The 21473-nt window shown below is 38.5% G+C and overlaps 1 protein-coding gene across 2 annotated transcripts in view; it reads left to right on the forward strand.

Annotated features, from left to right (window-relative positions):
* Positions 1-21473, forward strand: part of pkd1a (polycystic kidney disease 1a) — an 80687-nt gene that overhangs the window by 42924 nt on the left and 16290 nt on the right. For both annotated transcript variants that reach the window (XM_055204281.2, XM_055204280.2), the window contains exons 16-35: positions 356-471; positions 559-4214; positions 5326-5478; positions 7520-7660; positions 9942-10230; positions 10388-10604; positions 10690-10849; positions 10957-11115; positions 13650-13794; positions 13940-14653; positions 14848-15010; positions 15413-15674; positions 15756-15951; positions 16711-16881; positions 16963-17106; positions 17191-17398; positions 17488-17614; positions 17705-17821; positions 20158-20207; positions 20726-20925. In XM_055204281.2, coding sequence (XP_055060256.2) covers positions 356-471; positions 559-4214; positions 5326-5478; positions 7520-7660; positions 9942-10230; positions 10388-10604; positions 10690-10849; positions 10957-11115; positions 13650-13794; positions 13940-14653; positions 14848-15010; positions 15413-15674; positions 15756-15951; positions 16711-16881; positions 16963-17106; positions 17191-17398; positions 17488-17614; positions 17705-17821; positions 20158-20207; positions 20726-20925 — 7388 coding nt within the window. The remainder of the gene's footprint in view (positions 1-355; positions 472-558; positions 4215-5325; positions 5479-7519; positions 7661-9941; positions 10231-10387; positions 10605-10689; positions 10850-10956; positions 11116-13649; positions 13795-13939; positions 14654-14847; positions 15011-15412; positions 15675-15755; positions 15952-16710; positions 16882-16962; positions 17107-17190; positions 17399-17487; positions 17615-17704; positions 17822-20157; positions 20208-20725; positions 20926-21473) is intronic.

The raw sequence follows: 21473 nt of genomic DNA on the forward strand, positions 1-21473 counted from the left end.
AACTCATCTCTGATTTATTCTGATATGTAAGTGCCAAATTTTACAATAAAATTACAATAAGTACAATTATATTTTACATTGAAATACATCATACTATAGGAGTACAATGAGCAGGAAAAGCTCATTTTAGTTAAGACTACAAGCTTGTTTGCACCTGAATCTGAGGTGCAGGTACTACCCAAGGCTATTACAACCTTGCTTTATTTGTCAAAACATTCACAAATTTAAAGACATTGAATTGTCTTTAAATTTAAAGGAAACCAAGCATAATTCATTCATGTAATCAGGCATGCTGTGCATGTGTTTGTTTCGATAAAAAAATGTTTTGATGGATTTTATGGTTTGTGTGTCACAGGTGGCGGTTTGGAGATGGAGGGAACCATTCACGTCAGTTTAAACCCCCCTACGATAACCCCTCTAGTAACCAGGCAGTGGTTCATGACGATGTACAATATGTTTATACCCAGCCAGGTAAAGACTTTACTTTTATTAAGCCACATGCATCATGTTTTTATTAATAAAGATTGGTGATTATATGCCTCATTCCTGTTTTCACAGGGGAATACACCCTAATATTATTTGCTTCTAACCACTACGAGAACAAAACCTGCAAAGTTGATGTCTACGTCTTCAGCATTCTAACAGATGTGCAAATCCAGACTGATCCACAACTTCTACATGCTGGAAAACCTGCTGAATTTGAGGCCCACCCCTTGCCGTCTCCCTACGGTATCATCTATACCTGGAACTTTGGTGATAACTCGAGTCTGCAGCAGGGGCGTGAGCGCAGAGTTCCTCATGTGTATGCTAACAGTGGTGTCTATAACATCTGTGTGAATGTCAACAACACCATTAGCTGGATGGACACTTGTGCAGAAATTATCGTTTATGAGGATATTAAAGGCTTAAAAGCAATGTCATCTGCTCCCACAGAACGCAACACTCCTACTGTTGTCATAGCTAGCGTGGAAGAAGGCAACAATGTTTCTTGGAGATTTAACATGGGTGATGGAACCGTACGTACAGGCGTTGAACCCCCATTTGAATATACATACAGAAAAGATGGAAACTACACCATCAATGTTACGGCAATGAACGCAGTGAGCGTGCAGTGGCTTACCATACCTGTTCAGGTGTTTGTGCTACAAGTGTTAGCGCTAGAACCGGATGTGTGTGTTCAAGAAAACAGAGAGATCAATTTTCATGCATTTGTGTCAGGGAACGCTTCAGGACATCAGTATGTTTGGAGTTTTGGGGATGGAAGCCCCAACGAGACTCAATATGGAACCCCAGCAATAACGCACACTTATGTTAAGAGTGGCGAGTACCATCTCTCTTTACTCATGTCAAGTGAAACTAACAAGGCAAATTTTTTCAGAAGGATCTGTGTCCAACCCAAAATCACATCTGTGTCTGTGTCCCCTTTGAGGACACACGTGGAAATCGGAGAGAAGAGTAGTTTTATTGTAACTGCTCTTCCGGAATTTAATTACACATACCTATGGGACTTTGGAATACATGACTCCATACATCCGATTCAAGGTGGTGAGATGATGAATTTTACTTACAAGAGTCCTGGACCATATCTTGTAACAGTTACTGTCTTCAACAACATATCCTGTAGCAACAACTCTGTTTCAATTGAAGTACAGCAACCCGTTGGCTTTTTGGTGATAAATCATAATGGATCTAAAGGTAACAATCTTGCCTTACACCAAAGCTACACGTTCAGAGTGTCTTCAGAATCTGCAGATGCTCTCTATTTCTGGAACTTTGGAGATGGGACTCAACTTAATGGGACAAATGTATTGCACGCCTACAATTCTTCGGGAAATTTTAAGATCTGTGTAACAGGCAAGAATGAAGTGAGCGAGAATAGAAGTGAGATTTCTGTGGTGGTCTTGGCACCCATTCAAGGATTGACCATAAACGCTAGCCTTGTAAATGTTCCTTTGAATGCTTCGGTCCACTTTGAGGCACACCTTGACCTAGGGGATGCCGTACGATACTCTTGGATTCTTTGTGACCGGTGCACATCTATACAAGACACTCACAACACAACGTTCTACACATTTCGTTCAGTTGGAACTTTCAACATCATAGTAACTGCAAAGAATGATATTGGCACCGCTCAGGCTAGTATTTTCATCTTTGTACAGCGTGAGTTGGAGGGCCTGCAGATAGCAGCCGATGATCTTAGTGAAGGATGTTGTTTTGCAACCAATCGTGTCCTTCACTTGCAAGCCTCATTAAAAGAGGGAACCAACATGACCTTCAGCTGGAACCTTCTGAGGGAACATGAGAACCATGACAACAACCTTACAGGCAAGTCCATAGACCTCAATTACCCAACCCCAGGCCCCTGTGAGGTGATCCTCAAGGCAACCAACTTGCTTGGCCAGCTGGCTGTGAATCGAACTATTGAGTTTCTGGACCCTGTGAAGGAGTTGGTCCTTGAGTCTTTACCAAACCCTGCTGCAGTGAAAGCCATAACAAACATTACAGTATTTGCACGTTTTGGGAGTGACCTACATTACAGATGGTGGGCAGATGGTAATTTGTTAACGTTTGATGTGCCTACTGTAATGCACCGTTTTGGGACTGTAGGTTTAATACTGGTTAAAGTGGAAGTTTTCAACAAAGTCAGCTCAGAAACAGTCTCAAAGTTGATCAGCATTCAAGAACCAATATCAGGATTATCTTTAATTGCCATAAATGTACCTGATCAGAACTTTGTAGCATCAGGGGTCAATGTTTCCTTGCATGGAGAAACACAGACCGGATCCAACATTTCTTGGGAGTGGCTGTTGCCAGATGGCACAAAATCAAATTGGAATGTCACCTCTTACATCTTCTCTAAACCTGGTATCTTTACTGCTACTCTGAATGCCACTAATGACATCAGTGGACAAGTAGTATCTCGTGATTTCACAGTACAAGACCGTATCCAGGGCCTGGAGCTAAAGGCCAGCAAACAAATTGCTGCAGTTGGAGAGAACGTAGAGTTTACCATTTCGGTCGCATCTGGAACGTCTGTTACCTTTATCCTGAGCATCAGCGGTGATGCAACTGTTATTCCAGACAATCTAACTTACATCCACCAGTTCACCAGTGTGGCCAAGTACTACGTGAACCTTACTGCTTTCAACCAGGTGAGTTCAGAGCGGAAAACTCTGCATATTGAAGTAATGGAACCTGTTACCAGACTGACTATATTGGACTGCTGTGATGCTGCCATACCTGTAGGAGTAACTAGGTCTTATGTAGCATATACGCCAACGCGTGAGCCGCTGACCTTCCTGTGGACCTTTGACCTTCATCATGGTCCCAAGACTCATCTGGTTGGCAGATCAGTGACATATGCACCAGATAAGCCAGGTAATCTCACCATATTCCTGAGAGCTTTCAATTCCCTTAATGGTCTAAATGTGACCAAGGTTCTACAAGTTCAGAACAGTATCAAATCAGCCTTTTTGGATGCTCAGCCAAGTGACACCTTCATAAACAAGACCATCAGTTTCCATGTGGGTATTGCTCCTGCTTCCACTCCTGCATCTTATCTGTGGGATTTTGGGGATGGTACCTCTGGCTCTGTCACAACAACACCTTCTATTAGTCATATCTATTATCTGCCTGGTCACTATCTGGTGCGAGTTAATGTCAGTAACCTGGTCAGCTGGGTCACAGCACAGATTGAGATCAACATCTCTGTCTTGAAGTGTGACGAACCAGAAGTTCAGATTATTCAAGCTCCACGTCTTTCTATCTGGCGTTACCAGCCTACCTTGGTGGAGGCCAATGTGAACCTAAAGGGCTGTGCTCTTTATGGCATAAAGTACCTCTGGGAGATCCTCACCTCCCCTCGTTGTCAGGATGATGATAAGAAAGGACCAGCTCCTTCTAAGGTCCGTCTTCCTGCAGAAGTCAATGTCCATAGGCTCCAACTTTCAGTGCCCAAAATGTCAATTTTTGCTGGCAACTACACTCTAGTTTTTTCTCTGTCTTATGAGGGAGTTCCACTCAGAAAGGCAGCCTGTCTGCAGCTTTCAGTCATGTCCAAGAAGTTGGTGCCCATTATTGAAGGTGGCACATACCGCATCTGGTCCAAAACTCACGATCTCCATTTGAGTGCAGAGCAATCCTATGATCCCAATCTAGATCCAGAGAACCAATCCCTGCTCAACTACCACTGGGAATGTGTGAGCACCTCCAAGGTAATATGTTCTGTGTGTTCATTCCAGTTTTGTGTGTTTGTCTATATTTATTGTGCGTCATTGACATGAAATTAACTATTTAGAAATTTAAAAGCTCTAAGGGGCCATTTACATTTTCACAAATTTAGAAAAAAATTGTTATTCTTTTGCATTATGTTGGTTTGCGTTTATTATCATCCATCTCCAAATTATGCAATCTGACGATCTTGGGGTAAAATATCAATAATTATTTGAAATCTTTTTAACATTCAAATATTTCTAAATAAATAGTTTCTCTATAAAGGAAGCACATCACACCTGTTGGTGTTAACACTGCATTAAGTATGGGACAATCAGTATAGACATTTAACGTTTAAAATTACAGAAACAGAGATGTAAGAGTGTGAGATTGTATAAGAAAATGTTTGAGATTTAGAGGCAGATTTAATGATACATATATCAGAGAGTTCAATATGAGTACAGCGACTCAGTCAAAATGTCATCATGATGTGGTGTGTGTGTGAGATCAGAGTTACATAACTAGGATAAGATAAACTGAGTTTTCTTCAGATTTCTCTCAGCCCATCAGGCTCACTGCAGACTGCAAAGATTTCTGCTTTTATTGAAAACTTTTTAAACTGACACAGATGCAATATTTCTGTCAGTAATGTATATTTTAGGATACAGTGGCACCAAAAGTTTTGCATTGTTAAAAAAGTTATGTAGGAACATTGCATTAGTTAATACATTTTCTAATACATATTTTAATTGATAAAACAACAGATACTGTAAACAGCTTCTCAATTTCAAAAAAATAAAAATAAAGTGTGTTTCTTGGAAAATATTCTTACAATAAATTGTAAGGTAAATTACAGTTGATGTTTTGTTATAAAGATTGATAATCCTGTGACTCATAAACAACATGTTTGCCTACATGTGTGCCTTTAGTGTCCAAATACGGCTGCTGCTTTTTTCTGGAAAGTTTCTTTTCAGGATGTGCAGTCATGGTCATTAGATAACAAAGCCACCACAGAGAAGTTCAACCAGACAGAACAGATGTTGAGGGGGTACTGTGTGCTTTTCAGTCCATCAGCTGTATTTTATAAAAGAAATCTGTTTTAACATCCCACAGGGCTCGGCTCACTGCTCTACTCTGAGTTTCGGGTTGGGTCCAAGCGATCCGGTTCTGGGCATCTCTGGGTCCGAGCTAGAGGTGGATGTTGAGTACACTTTCCGATTGACTGTCAGCAAAGAGGGCATGACTCCAGAATCCACAACTCAGACTGTAAGTGTGAATTAAAGGCGGAGTCCACGATGTTTGAAAAAGGCTTTGGAAAAGGAGACGAGCCGACTACCAAAACACACTTATAGCCAATCAGCAGTAAGGAGCGTGTCTACTAACCGACATCCTTGCCGGGTTGCGTATGTATGTGTGGGGCGGGTCTATCAACAGAAGGTCCAGATTCTATTGGGGTAGGGGCGTGTTTGTGATTTCAAATATCAACATTGGCTTTCAAACATCGTGGACTCCGCCTTTAAGGGCGCAACGTTTTTTACAAAAATGTCAAAAGACTAATTGATATTCATTCTTGATATATTTTATCATAAACAACATTTGCTTCAAGCTGCCATCTGAAACTAAAACTAAACAAAAATAAGCTATTGATCCAGTACATACATACAACCGTGGAAAAAATTAAGATACCATTTCAATGGTCCCTTTCAGTTTTTCTAGATTTACTATTTATTGGTATGTGTTTTAAATAAAATAATCTTTTTTTATTCTGTCAACTACCGACAACATTTTTGCCAAATTCTTAATAGAAATTATGTTTTTATCTGCTTTTATTTACTAAAAATTTAAATGGGAAAGACCTGGTCAAAATAACTAAAAAGATGCAGTGTTTTCCCCTATTTAATACTGCAAAGTTCAAATTAATTTCTCAAAAATTTGAGATTTGTTTTTGTTGAAATGTAACAGATACTAAACTAAGATACTAAACAATACCTCTATAATTTATGATTAAAATCAAAACTGGAGTGGTCTCTTAATTTTTGCGCAAAAAATGAACTTGAGCTTTATGAAATATATTTTGAGTTTATCTCACGTAAAGATTAGCATGTAAAGCGACCTGCAATTTTATGTCTCAAACAGAGATTATACAGGCAAATATTACAGATTGCAGCCTTAATTTATTAAAGCAATAGTTCACCAAATAATGAAAATTACCCCATAATGTATGCATTCTAAAAGCAAAACAATGCATTTGTGAAAGAAAATGATTTTGAGCATATTTAGAGATTAACACATCATGTTCAAATGCAAGCACATATCTTTCAAAAATTGGGGCATGGCGGCATGCTGGCTACATGTCAACCTTGTAAGAACCATTAATTGTTCTACTTACTGACATGGAGCCAACATGACGAATCTAAAATGTTTACATTCAAATGCGATGTGTCAATCGCTCAATACTCTCAAAATACGGATCACTTTCTTTTGCAAATTTTGCTTCAGAACACATATATTAACCCATTGGAGAGTCATATGAATTTTTTTTTGATGATGATGATGATGGATTGCCCTTACCAAGCTAGAAAGAACCAGGATATTATTTAATGTAACTCTAAATGTGTTCGGCTGAAGAAAGAAAGTCATATACACCTAGGATGACATTAAGTTGAGTAAATTATGGGGTAATTTTCTTTATTTTGATGAATTATTCTTTTCAACCAATATTTAATTTAAAAACAGCATGCATATTTTAACCTTACTCATGTCATTATTTTTGTAATGTTGATCCTCCTAATGCACATGCTGTTTTAGCTGTTACAGGGATAAAAACGCTTTATAATTAATTTGCTTTTGAATAATCAATTTGCTTTTAACCCCCTTCTGGCCTTCACAATTCTATGCTGAAAGCATGACACGATATGAGCTTTTCAATAAAATGTACAAAACTAATTTACCGCTGATTTAAAAAGCTTGTGCTCAATTACCAAAGATGCTATAGGGCATATTTGCTTAGCGCAGGCAAATGCAGGCCGACTGATTTAACTTTAAGGTCTAATAGCTTTGGGGACCATAATGAAATCAATGAAAAACTCAATACTCAAGAAGAAATTAAGTTTTCACTCTGGATCAGAGATTCTGTAAATCTCAGTTGCAGTTTTGTTTATATTTAATCACTCTAAATAGTGAGACGTTTTCAGTAAATCAGATTCTCTAATTAACTTCCATAGACAATAAACAAATTTTGTAACTTATGGGAAATTGCTTGTTAAAGTTTTAAAAATGAATTTCTCTCTTCTTTTTCTGGTTGCAGGTGTTGGTACAGAGCGGTCGGATCCCAATGGTCTCACTGGAGTGTGTGTCGTGTAAAGCTCAATCCCGCTATGAGATCAGTCAGAGCTCTTATGTTTACTTGGCTGGCACCTGCAGTAATTGTCACAGCTCACACAGAGGGGTGAGAGATACGTTGACTCACAGTTTAACTATAACATATATTCTCATCAATCATAGGAATACTTCAAATCATTGAAACCTTTTGATAGGCCTTCAAAAATGCAACTTTAAAGGGTACCTATTATGCACATTTTTAGCAAAATGTAATATGAGTCTCAGGTGTGCCCAGAACGTGTAAATGACGTTTTAGCTCAAAATACCCCACAGATCATTTATAATAACATGTCCAAAATGCCCCTATTTTTTATTTTATTTTTTCGTTTCTGTACCTTTAAATGCAAATGAGCTATTGCTCATTACTCCTTTACCAAAAGAAACAGTGAGGACTTTCAGTTAAAATGGATCTGATTCCTGTAAACACAGTTTGAGACAATAGTATCTCACTATTGAGATATGGTAGACAGCGTACAACTTACTGAAGGTGGAAACTATGGTAATGCAGGACTGTCAGTCATTGGCTGTGGGCGGGGCTTTGTCAGTGTGACAACATTTTAACAAGAGAATCAAAATGGCATGTCTAATGAGGATTAAAAAGGGATTTTTTTTAATTGTTGGGTGGTTGTGTTTAGACAGTGCCAACACACATTTATGCCCAAACATCTTGTAAAATTGGATTTTGCATAATAGGTGCCCTTTAATTTGACTTGGACTTCCGTGGCTTTGTAAGTTAAACACCATTAATATCTCATCAGAATAACATTGGACTCATATAATCCAAATATGTCGGAAATTAAATATTTAAGTTTTGTGAGTCACCCGTAAGTTATTTATTGAAGGAAACATGCTGTCATGACTTATTGAGGAGACTCACACTGACAAAGTGAGAGAGAGAGAGAGATAGCAGGATGATATCATTCTAGGGTCCCTCTTGCACCCTGGATTTTTTCCGACCTGCTTTCTCATAATGTTTAGACTGAGACTGGAGTGATGTTATGGTTATGAAACCGGAGTGTCATGAGGGTGATGTCATGATCATGATGTGGTGTGTTCCACTGCATTAGCCGCTAAGAATGTGCCAAACCTCTTTAAATCACACACTCGCACACGTTTACTTGGTGAGCGAGCAGTCAAACACTCAATGATCTTGATCCCATCAGCCAGACAGAGAGTAAATATTATGGCGAATATAGGATGCTTATATAGCTGTTCAAAAATACAGGTCTGAGATCAGTGAGATGGAGGTCAGTGGTGGGCCACATAAAACTCCCAGGTAACATTCTGTCGACTGTTTGACCGCAAATGTTTACATCGTCTACATCAGTGGTTCTCAAACTTTTTTAGCGTGCGATCCCCCCCCCCCCCTTGTGTACAGTGCATTTCTTCGTGGCCCCCCAAAAAAATTTATGACAAATTTGTTCTAAAATGTAACATTTTAATTAAACAAAACATATAAAATTATTCAAAGTAGTGCTGTTGGTTAGTAGCATTATTTTTTTGGTTTAATTACACAGAATTCATGATAAATTAATGTATTTTATAAAATGTCATAAAACCGGGGGCCCCTAGGCACCATCTCGCGGCCCCCAGTTTGAGAACCACTGGTCTACATGTCACTCTTAAAATTATTTACAACATAGGAGCCGATCACCCACCGAAATGGCCAAGCACCCACGGAAAAATGCCAGATATGCAGATATTTTAATTAAAAACGCTTTTAAAAATTTGGGAGCCTCTCTAATTGGTAGATCTCGCAAGTTGTAATATCTATGATGCTTTGATGAACAAGCTGAATAAGGGACACTTCACATTTTGCATGTAAAATTGCACAGAAAATGCGACCGTGCTGCTTTCCTCCTCCTTTCTAAACTGCTTGGGTGCTCCCATAGCGTCTGCCGTTGCTAAGCAACCTAAGCATTGCGTGAAATTGTGTCGAGCACCCACCGGTGGATAAAGAAATCTGCGCTATGACTCCAATTTTTTGTGGCTACAAAAATGTACATAATTTTGAATAATAATATACATTCATGAGCTATTTATGTTTTTAGTAACATTTTACAATAAGGTCTCTTTCTTTAACAATAGCGAACTTGAACTAACAAGAAACTATTTTTTACAGCATTTCTTAATTTTTGTTGAATGTTAGTTAATGCTAGTACTATTGTTCGTTGCTCGTTTACGTTGTGCATAAAAACCTTCGATTTAACGATTAATAAATGTAGTAGTAGTCTTGTTCATTGATCTGTATAAGTACAACCATACTTTAGTGCCACAATATTTGTAATAATAAAAATCATTGAAAAATGACACCATTCACAAATTCACTTTCTCCGTGCTGATGTTAGCACTGGACGGCGATGACTGGACGTAACGAAACGCTGATCTTGGATCTGAACACGACCACCACAGGCAGAGACAGCATGCATCTGGTGCTGAGGCAGGGCATCCTCAGAGACGGCGACTCCTACATATTCAGCCTCCACGTGAAAGATGACAGTATGGACCGGGAGGGTGTGGCTTATATCGAACTCCACCCCAATCTGCCTCCAGCTGGTGGGTCGTGTTCTCTGTGGGCGGATGGGGACCGGCCTCAGGTGCGCACGCTCATGGAAAGAGTTCACTTCAATTGCTCAGGTGAGAATTGGAAAGACTATGAAAGTATGATTTAACTGTGTGTATGTAGGATCAATAAAATGCTAGCTATAAAATGACCCTTTGCAAAACCAAATAAGCAGGGCGAGATACATTGATTGTCTTATAAATGTATTGAAAACAAGTTTTTCATTTTCAGGTTATGCTGATTCCGATGAGACAGAGTCTCCACTGGTCTATAGTCTGTTGATGATGCGTTGTTCAGATCTTTACTGCGAGGAGTTTTGTGTGTATAAGGGCACGAGTCCAGAACATTCTGCATTCCTGCCCCCTGGCTTCAGGTCTGCCCAGTACAGGGTGACTGCTTTAGTGATGGTGGAAGACCACCAGGGGGCGTCGGTCATGGGCCACAATAGGTAAGAGGCTGTTGTTTTATATTCTAATATTGTCATAAGTGACTCCTGGCGGGTATAACATCATGTGTGTTGTTGTATATGTCAGGTCGATGGAGGTGGTACTGCCAGAGATTCCTAAAGGGTACAGTAGTCTTCCTCACTGGTTAAGTAACCTGACGGACTCCACCCTGAGAGATCTGCTCCGACAGGGAGACTCACAAAGAGTACGGGAACTTTCGCTGGCTATCATCACTGTTCTGAATGAGGTGAGACTATCCGTCCATCTATTCATTCATTCATCTGATCTTCAATACATACATCTACTCACCTAATCCATCCATTTACTCATCCGTCAATTTTTGTGTGTTTGCAGTATGAGCAGGGTGTGTCCCGCAGACGTGAGGGTGTGTCAAAGGCTGAGCGCCAGTACAGAGTGAACATCAGAGGAAACATCACCAGAGCGCTGACATCACTGGATCTGATCACCGTCAATGACATCCAGCAGACATCAGCAGCCCTTGCGCAGTGCACGGTGAGAAACAGAGAGAGATTCTCGTTAGGAAAGAAAGAGAAGTTATCATCACATTGGAGAAGGGAGAAATGTTAATATCACATTAGAAGAGCGAGAGATCACATTAGTATAGAAAGTGATGTTGCAATCCCATTAGACAAGCGAGAGATGTTACCATCACATTAAAGAATGGAGAGATCATCTGATTACTACCAGATTAGAGAAGGGAGTAATGTTACTAGATTAGAAAAGAGATATGCTACCATTACAGAGAAGAGAGAGAGAGAGAGAGATGTTACCATCACATTAGTATAAAAAGAGATGCTGCCATAACATTAGACAAGAGAGAGATGTTACCATCACATTAAGAAAAGAGAGATGTTACAATCACATTAGAGAAGAGATGTTACCATCACATTAGATAATAGACAGATATTAAACACACATTTGAGAAGAGATGTTATCATCGCAATATAGAATAGAAAAATGTTTCCATTACATTAAATATAGTCAGATTAGAGAAGGGAGTAATGTTACTATCAGATTAGGAAAGAGGTATGTTACCATTACATTGGAAGAGAGAGAGAGATGTTACCATCACATTAGTAAAGAAAGAGTTGCTGCCATCACATTAGAAAAGAGAGAGATGTTACCATCACATTAAGGAATAGAGAGGTGTTACCATCACATTAAAGAAAAGAGAAATGTTACCATCACATTAGTATAGAAAGAGATGCTGCTATCACATTTGACAACAGATAGATGTTAAAATTACATTTAAGAGATAGTATCATCACATTAAAGAATAGGGAGATGGTTCCATTACATTGGACAACAGATAGATACTAAAATCACATTTGAGAAGTGATAGGATCATCACTTTAAAGAATAGAAAGATGTTACCATCATAGTATGTAAGATATGTTATTATCAGATTAGACAACAGAGAGGTGTTATCATCACATTAGACAACAGATAGATGTTATAAATCACATTTGAAAAGAGATGGTATCATCACATTAAACAATAGAGAGATGTTACCATCACATTCAAGAGGAGAGAATGTTACCATCACATTCAGAAAGAGATGTTACCATCGCATTCAAGAAAAGATAAATGTTACCATAACATTAGAGAAGAGATGTAACCATCACATTAGATAATAGACAGATATCGAAATCACATTTGAGAGGAGATAGTATCATCACATTAAAAAATAGAGAGATGTTACCATCACATTAGGTAAGAGATGTTATTATCAAATTAGATAACAGATGGATGTTAAAAATCACATTAGTATAGAAAGAGATGGTATCATCACATTAAGGTATAGAGAGATGTTACCATCACATTAGGTAAGAGATGTTATTATCAGATTAGACAACAGAGAGGTGTTATCATCAAATTAGACAATAGATAGATGTTAAAAATCACATTTGAGAAGAAATGTTGTCATCACATTAAAGAATAGAGAGATGTTACCATAACAGTAGACAACAGAGAGGTGTTATCATCACATTTGACAGCAGATAGATGTTAAAATTACATTTGAGAAGAGATAGTATCATCACATTAAAGAATAGGGAGATGTTTCCATTACATTGGACAACAGATAGATGTTAAAATCACATTTGAGAAGAAATTATATAATCACATTAAATAATAGAGAGATGTTACCATAACATTAGACAACAGAGAGGTGTTATCATCAAATTAGACAACAGATGGATGTTAAAAATCACATTTGAGAGGAGACAGTAGCATCACATTAAAGAGTAGAGAGATGTTACCATCACATTAGGTAAGAGATGTTATTATCAGATTAGATAACAGATGGATGTTAAAAATCACATTTGAGAAGAGATGGTATCATCACATTAAATAATAGAGAGATGTTACAATCTCATTAAAGAGTAGAGAGATGTTACCATCACATTATGTAAGAGATGTTATTATCAGATTAGACAACAGAGAGGTGTTATCATCAAATTAGACAACAGATAGATGTTAAAAATCATATTTAAAAAAGATAGTATCATCACATTAAAGAATTGAGAGATGTTACCATCACATTTGGTAAGAGATGTTATTATCAGATTAGACAACAATCAGTGTTAAAATCACATTAGACAAGAAGGAAATTATACCATTACTTTAGAGAAGAGATGTTACCATCACAATAGAAAATAGAGAGGTGTTATCACATTAGACAACAGATGTTAAAAATTTGAGAAGAGATGGTATCATCACATTAAACAATAGGGAGATGTTACAATCACATTCAAGAGTAGAGAGATGTTACCATCACATTAGGTAAGAGATGTTATTATCAGATTAGACAACAGAGAGTTGTTATCATCAAACTAGACAACAGATGTTAAAAATTTAAGAAGAGATGGTACCATCACATTAGATAACAGAGCGGTGTTACAATCACTTTAGACAAGAAAGAAATGATACCATCACATTGGAGACGAAAGAGATGTTACCATCACAATACAAATGACAAAAATTAATTGTAACATCTTATTAAAATTCTGCGTCTGTATGTGTAGGCTGTGAGTCGAGAATTTGTGTGTGAAGAGTGTCAAAACAGCACCCTGGATAAACTCGAGTCGATGTTAGAGATACTACAGACAGACACTAAACAGGGTACTGTGACCCCTACTGAGATAGCAGACAACATTCTCAATATCATGGGTAAGTTCCACGCACAAACTCTGTATGTCACAAAACAAATATTTTGCATGTCTGAAGACAACATTTTTATCATTGTTATCATTTTTCTCTTAAAACCATGACAGAAATAATAGATTTTCTAACTCAAACCGTCTTCTCAATTCAGGTGACCTGATCCATCAAGTAAGCCAAGCGGCATCTTCTCCAACTCTAGAGACTGAAGAACGTGGCACTCTCTCTCAGCAGGCTCCGTTTCTCTCAGAAGAGCAACATCACCCACTGCGGGTGGCTGCTAAAGCTTACACCCTCTCCTCCGAACTCATGAGAATCCTCATGCTCGCCCGCGTCCTCAACGAGGAGCCCCTGATCCTCAAAGGGGCCGAGATCGCCGCTGCCGGCAAACGCGCCGACCCCCATAGCCTGCTATGTTACGGTGAGAGCGACGCACCTGAGTGCCAGCGTTTCTCCATCCCTCGGGCGTTTAACGCCAGTTTGGGACGGGCAGCAGTAGGCGCGCTGGCACAAGGGGGCAGCAGCGAGGATGGAATCGTGCAGCTGGTGTTCCAAGTGGAACCGAATCCATTTCCCTTTAATTACGTACCAAATTACCCCGTGTCTACTGAGGTGGTATCTATGGAGTTCCACACGATAAACGGCACGCAGATTCCGATCTCGGATTTGGACGAAAACCAGGCGATAACTGTGACCGTTAATAACGGCAGAGGGGCTGGGCTGGATGAAAACGTAATAGAGGGCATCTTGCCGCCTGTGGGGGCCGAGAACATCAGTCACTGCAGTTCGATTATTGTGAGAGTGAGCACGAGGAATACTAATAATCAAGCTGGAATTTACGTCCAACTCAACTTCACGGTGTTAGACGGTAAGACATTTGCACTGCCACTAGGGGCGCCCTTTAGAAGAATTGCAATATTTTATCCAATATTACATTATTTTATTGTTTAAACTGCACTTGAAATAGTTCTTAAAAATGTATCTACTAATATTGGAAAAGTACTTATGTTTATGGGTAAGTTTGTGTTTAAATTCAATTCTACTTTGTTATGTCCTGCTCAGACTCTCCAGAGAGGTCGGAATTGGATCCATCAATCACAGCCTACCTGCACACCTCTGAGTGGCCCAATGAATTCAACAGCACTGACAGGAAACGCATCACTCTTAATATGACACGGGGGCGGGATCTGGACCAGCGGCGCTACACGTTCTTTCTGTCTCCGAAGTAAGAGCGGTCGTAAATGCAGCATTTAATAATCTCTTAAACTTTCCCTGTGCGGTTTACAAAGGATATAAATGTTCAAGTGGATAAGATAAATCTGTGATAAATGATGTGTCTGAATGCTGGCAGCTCTTTTGTTTTTTAAATGAACTTTGACTGGCAAATGAATTTCTGCTTTTACTAAGTGACTTACTAATAAGCTTCATTTTCAACTTATTATGTTATGTACAAAAGAGGTTAGGAGACCTCTGAATACTCATTAAATTCCCCGTTTTATCATTTACCAAAAAAGTCTAGTGTGGTGCTAGTTTTGCTTGTCTTACTAAAATACACTTATTTGCTAATGAAGGAATGAAAAAATGGTGGACCAAAAGATTCAAATTCCATTCTCTTGATCTCCATCAGCTTATACAACACCACACGTGACCACTTCATAAACGTGTCCACGGGGTGTGGCCCAGGTGACCCCTATCTAATCCGGGTGGAGGTGGGGGTCTTCACATCTTTATGCCAGTATTTCAGCGAGAGCGCCAAACAGTGGCGAACGGACGGCATGGTTCCGCTTCCCGAAACTAGCCCGGGCCAAGCAGTTTGTCTCACACGCCACCTCACCGCCTTCGCCGCTAGCCTCTTCGTTCCACTCGATTCCGTCTCATTCATCATTCCTGTGAGTATTTATATTGAGTACTTTTAAATTTGTTTTCATTAGTTTGTGAATGAAACAATGTGCTTATTTCATTGATGACAGGAACGGTCAGTTAGTCACAATCTGGTGGTGGTACTGGTGTGCGTGATCGGACTGCTGTGTTATGCCGTGACCGGTGCTATAATGCGTAAGCTGGATGAAATGGACCTGAGGAGGGCTTCAGTGGTTCCGCTGTGTGGGAGGGACGGGCTGTACAAGTACGAGATCCAGGTCAAGACCGGCTGGGGATACGGAGCAGGTGAGATTAAGAGTGCTGTCAGGTTAGTCAACAAAGTGTATTTCACTTTGTTAAGATGTAAAATAGCTCTTTGGTGTCCCCATATGTGAAGTTTAAGCTCAAATTACTCCACATATAATTTAGTACAGCATGTTAAAATTGTCACTTTGTAGGTGGGAGCAAAAATGTGTGGTTGTTTTTTGTGTGTCCTGAGCTGATTTAATGCAAACACTGATCACCATAATGGTGGTTTGTTGAAAGAAACTCAATTGTGCTGTCAATTATTTTCTCTCTGTCTCTCTTTTTTTCTCTCTGCACTTTTTATAAAAAGTATATTGATATTGCTTTTTAGAATCAATATGTTATTGCCTTACAAATAGTCACGATACTCGCACGTATGGTATTTTCTTAAACGCCTACTCACATACTGATAAAAAATTGTATGCCTTGAATTCACTGTAAGTCCTTGTGGATAAAAATGTCTGCCAGATGCATTTGGAAAAGAAGGGATTTGTTGACAGACATTTAAAGCAAACGACCGCAGGTTTGTTTGTACGTGTCATTTATGGTCAGGATTATCTTTAATATCTGATTCAACAATAACAGACCAAAGTGGAAAAACTTTGAAAAATCGCACCGCACTGATGGCTGTGCAGAAAACACAGACAAAATATCTTACAGGAGTGAGGATTTTCCATCCTAAAACACAGTCGTTTGTCTCCTCGGGCTGGTGTCTCAATCTTTGTTTCTACGTTTCCAACGCTCTTTATACCTGTCCAGGTACGACAGCCCATGTCGGCATCAGTCTCCACGGCAGCGAGGCCCGCAGTGGACATCGACATCTGGACAGCGTCGGAGCGTTCGCTCGTAACAGCCTGGACATCTTCCACATTGCCACGGATACGAGCCTGGGCAGCGTGCTCAAGATCCGCACGTGGCATGACAACAAAGGTACCCAAACGTGGATGCCGTTATGTGTGAGACATCCAGCAACTGTCTGTCTGTCTGTCTCACTGTCTATCTCTCCCTCAGGCCTCTCTCCTGCTTGGCTACTTCAGTATGTTCTGGTGAAGGATTTGCAGACTGGCAGCAGTTATTTCTTCTTGGTTAAGGAGTGGCTCTCCGTCGACAATGAGAAAACGGACGGACGGGTAGAGATAGAGGTGGAAGCATCAGGTGAGGTCATAATCTATGCAAAACCATGGCAAGTTTAGGAACGTCCCGTCATCTGACCTCTGCACTTCCTGTGTGCCCTTACAGAGGAGGCTGACCTTCGTTACTGGCCCCGCCTACTATCCTGGGAGCTACAGAGGGCGTTGTGCGAAAGCCATGTGTGGCTGTCGCTATGGGAACGACCACCGCGCAGTCCCTTTACGCGGCTACAGCGGATAACCTGCTGCTCTGTGCTAATGCATCTTTGTATGCTTGCCAACGCCGTGTGGTACGGTACGGTCACCAACGGCAAACGGTAAAGCGATACATCAATGTATAATATACCGTAATAATATGTGCTGTATAGTATATAAGTATTATGCTTAATGTGTGCATGTGTTATAGATCTACGCCAGTGTCTACAGAAGTCTCTTTGAATGCCGAGACAGTATGGGCGGGGCTTGTGAGCTGTCTGCTGGTGTATCCGTTCTATCTGGTCATTTTCTTCTTATTTAGACTTAGTCGCAGTAAGGTACATCACACACGCATACACACAAAATGACTTCTGAAGACATCTCCCCAAAGGCATGGTTTATTGAAAAGCTGTTTTTGCATCTGTAAGGTCTCTGTGGAACAGCTGCCTCCACAGGTGGACCAGGAGTCTTTAGAAATTGATGACTTCCTGGATAACTCGATGACCGGAAGCTCTTTTCTGATGTTAAATGCCATAACTGGAGAGGTATGATGGGATGTATATGGTTGGAGAAGTATATAACGTCTAGAATAGAATAGTAGGGAATACATTACTGTATATCTGAAACATTTGGATATAAGTTATAGAATAACAGAGTACACTGCAAAAAATGATTTTCAAGAAAAACATTTCTTAGTATTTTTGTCTTGTTTTTTTGTAAAAATATCTAAAAATTCTTAAATTAAGATGCTTTTTCATTATGAGCAAAACGACCCAAGATAATAAGAATTTTAAAAGTAAGCTTTTAGACCAAAAATATAAATTTTAGGTGATTTTGTGAATAAAACAAGCAAAAAGAATCTGCCAATGGGGTAAGCAAAAAATCTTGAACATTTTTCTTAAACACTAAATTCAAGAAAAATTCAAGAAAAAATTGCTTACCCCATTGGCAGATTCTTTTGCTTGCTTTATGCACAAAATCACTTAAATTTGATATTTTTGGTCTAAAAACTAGACTTATTTTCTTGGGTCCTTTTGCTCATCAAGAAAAAGCATCTTAATTTAAGATTTTTTTAGATTTTTTTTTACTATAACAAGACAAAAATACTAAGTATTCTTTTTCTTGAAAATCATTTTTTGCAGTGTAGATACAGATATTGGATATATCAACACTGCAAAAAATGACTTTCTTAGTATTTTTTTCTTGGATTCTTGGTTTCAAACACCCTAAAAAAAATCTTAAATTAAGATGTAGTTTCTTGATGAGCAAAATAACCTAGAAAAATAAGTTTAGTTTTTAGACAAAAAATATAAAATTTAAGCGAATTTGTGTTTGAAACAAGCAAAAAAATCTGCCAATGGAATAAGAAAAATAATTTGAATTAAGTGTTTATAAAAAAGTAAACTTATTTCAAGAACATTTTTCTTATTCCATTGGCACATTTGTTTTTGCTTGTTTTAAGTCCTAATTTACTCTAAAAACTAGACTTATTTTCCTAGATCATTTTGCTCATCAAGAAAATACATACTTATTTAATAATTTTTGTTTATATTCTTTTACTAAAAAACAAGACAAAAATACTAAGTAAGAAAGTAATTTTTTCAGTGAAGATTGATACTATGAATAGGGGACAATGCAACACGTAATAAGGCTGCTCTGCCGACTGAAGTTCCGCTTTTTAGTTAAAAGAACCAATCATCAATCAATAAAAAGTTACGAATCTCTGGGAGAGGAGCTCTATACAGTCATGTGCACAGTAATGACCTTGAATAAAGTTTTTTTTAGCCTAATTTTGTAATCTCATCAATTAAGAGAAAACACTTTCCTGCCAATGACGAGTTTTATGGTGATCCATATTTCTTTTATTATCCACTAGACAGCTCTTACTCAACTTATAAAACGCTGAAGCATCCACTGATCCAAAAACAGTAAAAACTCTGTGTATGTTTTGATCATCACCCTGAATCTGATCTTTAACAAAAGTTTTATTATCTTACCTTTTTGCTCAAAATTTTGTATTTTTGAAGAAACCTACCTATATTTGAGAGGTGATAAAAACAGAACAAATGAAGATAGGATAAAACTTATTTAATATTTTATTTATTAAAATATTTTTTCACATATATGTATGCTTTATTTGTTAAAATTAAATAAAACTCTTATGTCAGTTAAACTCAGCGTAGTGTTTTGGAACTGTAATGCGGTTGACAGACTTGGAACTTCTTCATAGGTGTAAATACATTCATTGCCTGAAAAATAATGCACATCCTTACAATGATTCTCAACCAATGAGAAGGAAGCATTTAACAGCCCTGTGGTATAATATGATATAATGTATGTATTGTATGTAATATTTGTATTTAGTACAGATGTTTTCTACACACTCTGTCATTAATTTATCAGGAGTAATTTAAAATATGTATTGCATTAATTAGGCCAGCCTAAGGCAAATATGTTGATTTACTAATGTTTCATGTTTAAAAAGTATTTTTGTTATTCTTCAAATCTCAGTTGTGCTGTTGTGTCTGGATCTTGAAAGGGGGGTTTATTATTCTCATAGTCAAGATACTTAGAGTAAATGGGTTGTGCCTTAGAGAAAATACCAGCAACCATTGCCAATGTCACATTTCCAAACAGTTTTCCATTAGAGTGCAAAGCAGTATCATAAACAAAATAGACGTCCACAGAAGAGCGAGTTAGAACACAAATGAGAAACTTGTTTCGATTGAAACCCGCCAGACTGAGTGCTCAAGTCGCCCAATGTGAAGGACATATGAGCTGATTCTGAAAAACACAATCCTGAGATGAATTGAGTACATTGTGTTCCAGCAGAAACATTTCAGCTAAAAACACAACGTCTGCTCTCTCTCTCTCCTTGCAGACATATTCAGAGGAGACCAACATTGACCTGCCTACACCTTCTAGTAAGAGGTAAAGTATTAGAGCAGGATTTAATAAATGAACAACTTGAATAAATGAATTGGTAAAGGATTCAATGAATGTGTATGCAAGTGAGCGTTATTAAATAAGTGAATCGCTGCAAAAAATGACTTTCTTAGTATTTTGGTCTTGTTTTCAGCAACAATATCTAAAAATTCTTAAATCAAGATGATGAGCAAAATTACCTAAGAAAATAAGTCTAGTTTTAAGACAAAAACTATACAATAGGGGCCGGAAAATTATGCTTGAAAAGAGAAAACTTATTTCAAGATTTTTTCCTCACCCCATTGGCAGATAGTTTTGCTTGTTTTAAGCACAAATTCACTTAAATTGTATATTTTTTGTTTTTAGACCTATTGTCATATTGCTCATCAAGAAAAAGCATCTTAATTTAAGAATTTTTAGATATTTCTACTAAAAACAAGACAAAAATACCAAGTAAGAAAGGCATTTTTGCAGTGTGTGTAAATTCATTATTAAATTAGTTGCTTCTGGTTCTTTCACTGTAGTCTGCAGAGGTGGAGTGTCCCGGATTGTGATTGGCCAGACGTGTTGACCGATCCTTCTGTGGAGATGGGACCGGTATTCCCTCCCCGGCTGAAGAGGGGTCAGGGCAGCAGACATTTGGGCGTGGACATTCCCTTCAATCCAGATGAAGAGGACACAGTGTGTGAAAACAACCATAGGAACAAATATTTTTCATCCTCGGGTAAATTAAACTTGGTGTGAATGGGGACTAGAGCCTTATGGTGCGTACACAACAACCTCAAACAAATTCAATGTTTTGCACGAGTAGATTACATACAAAGTCAATGCATGGACGCGAATAGACGCAAACTTGACCAGGGTGATGCGAATGACGTGAATTAGGCAGCGTGATTGTCGCAAAAACATGCACTATTCGCACAAGTTATAAATATTTAACGAAAATTTAGCGAAAATTTTCCATGACGCATAGTTCAATTCCGTGAGTAATCTAGAGCGAGGATCGCGATGCTTTGCATTTGGTGTGTACGCAGCATTAAGCTTTCGTTATACTCAAATCTCGCTCCGCACTGGATGAGGTGTTTATATTCGACGTGCTCAATGTTCCAGTATTTAAACAACAGGGGGTGACTGAAGTAAACGAGTCCAAAACTAACGCAAAGTAGCGGATAGAAGTCGGTGTTCAATGTAACATCCGTCGCTCTTGTAACATTGTAGCTAAATATATAAATATGAGAACATGAATAAAACAACAATCTCTTTATTAAAGAT

Source organism: Misgurnus anguillicaudatus, chromosome 3 (genome assembly GCF_027580225.2).
Source record: "Misgurnus anguillicaudatus chromosome 3, ASM2758022v2, whole genome shotgun sequence".
In the NCBI taxonomy this organism is placed as follows: domain Eukaryota; kingdom Metazoa; phylum Chordata; class Actinopteri; order Cypriniformes; family Cobitidae; genus Misgurnus; species Misgurnus anguillicaudatus.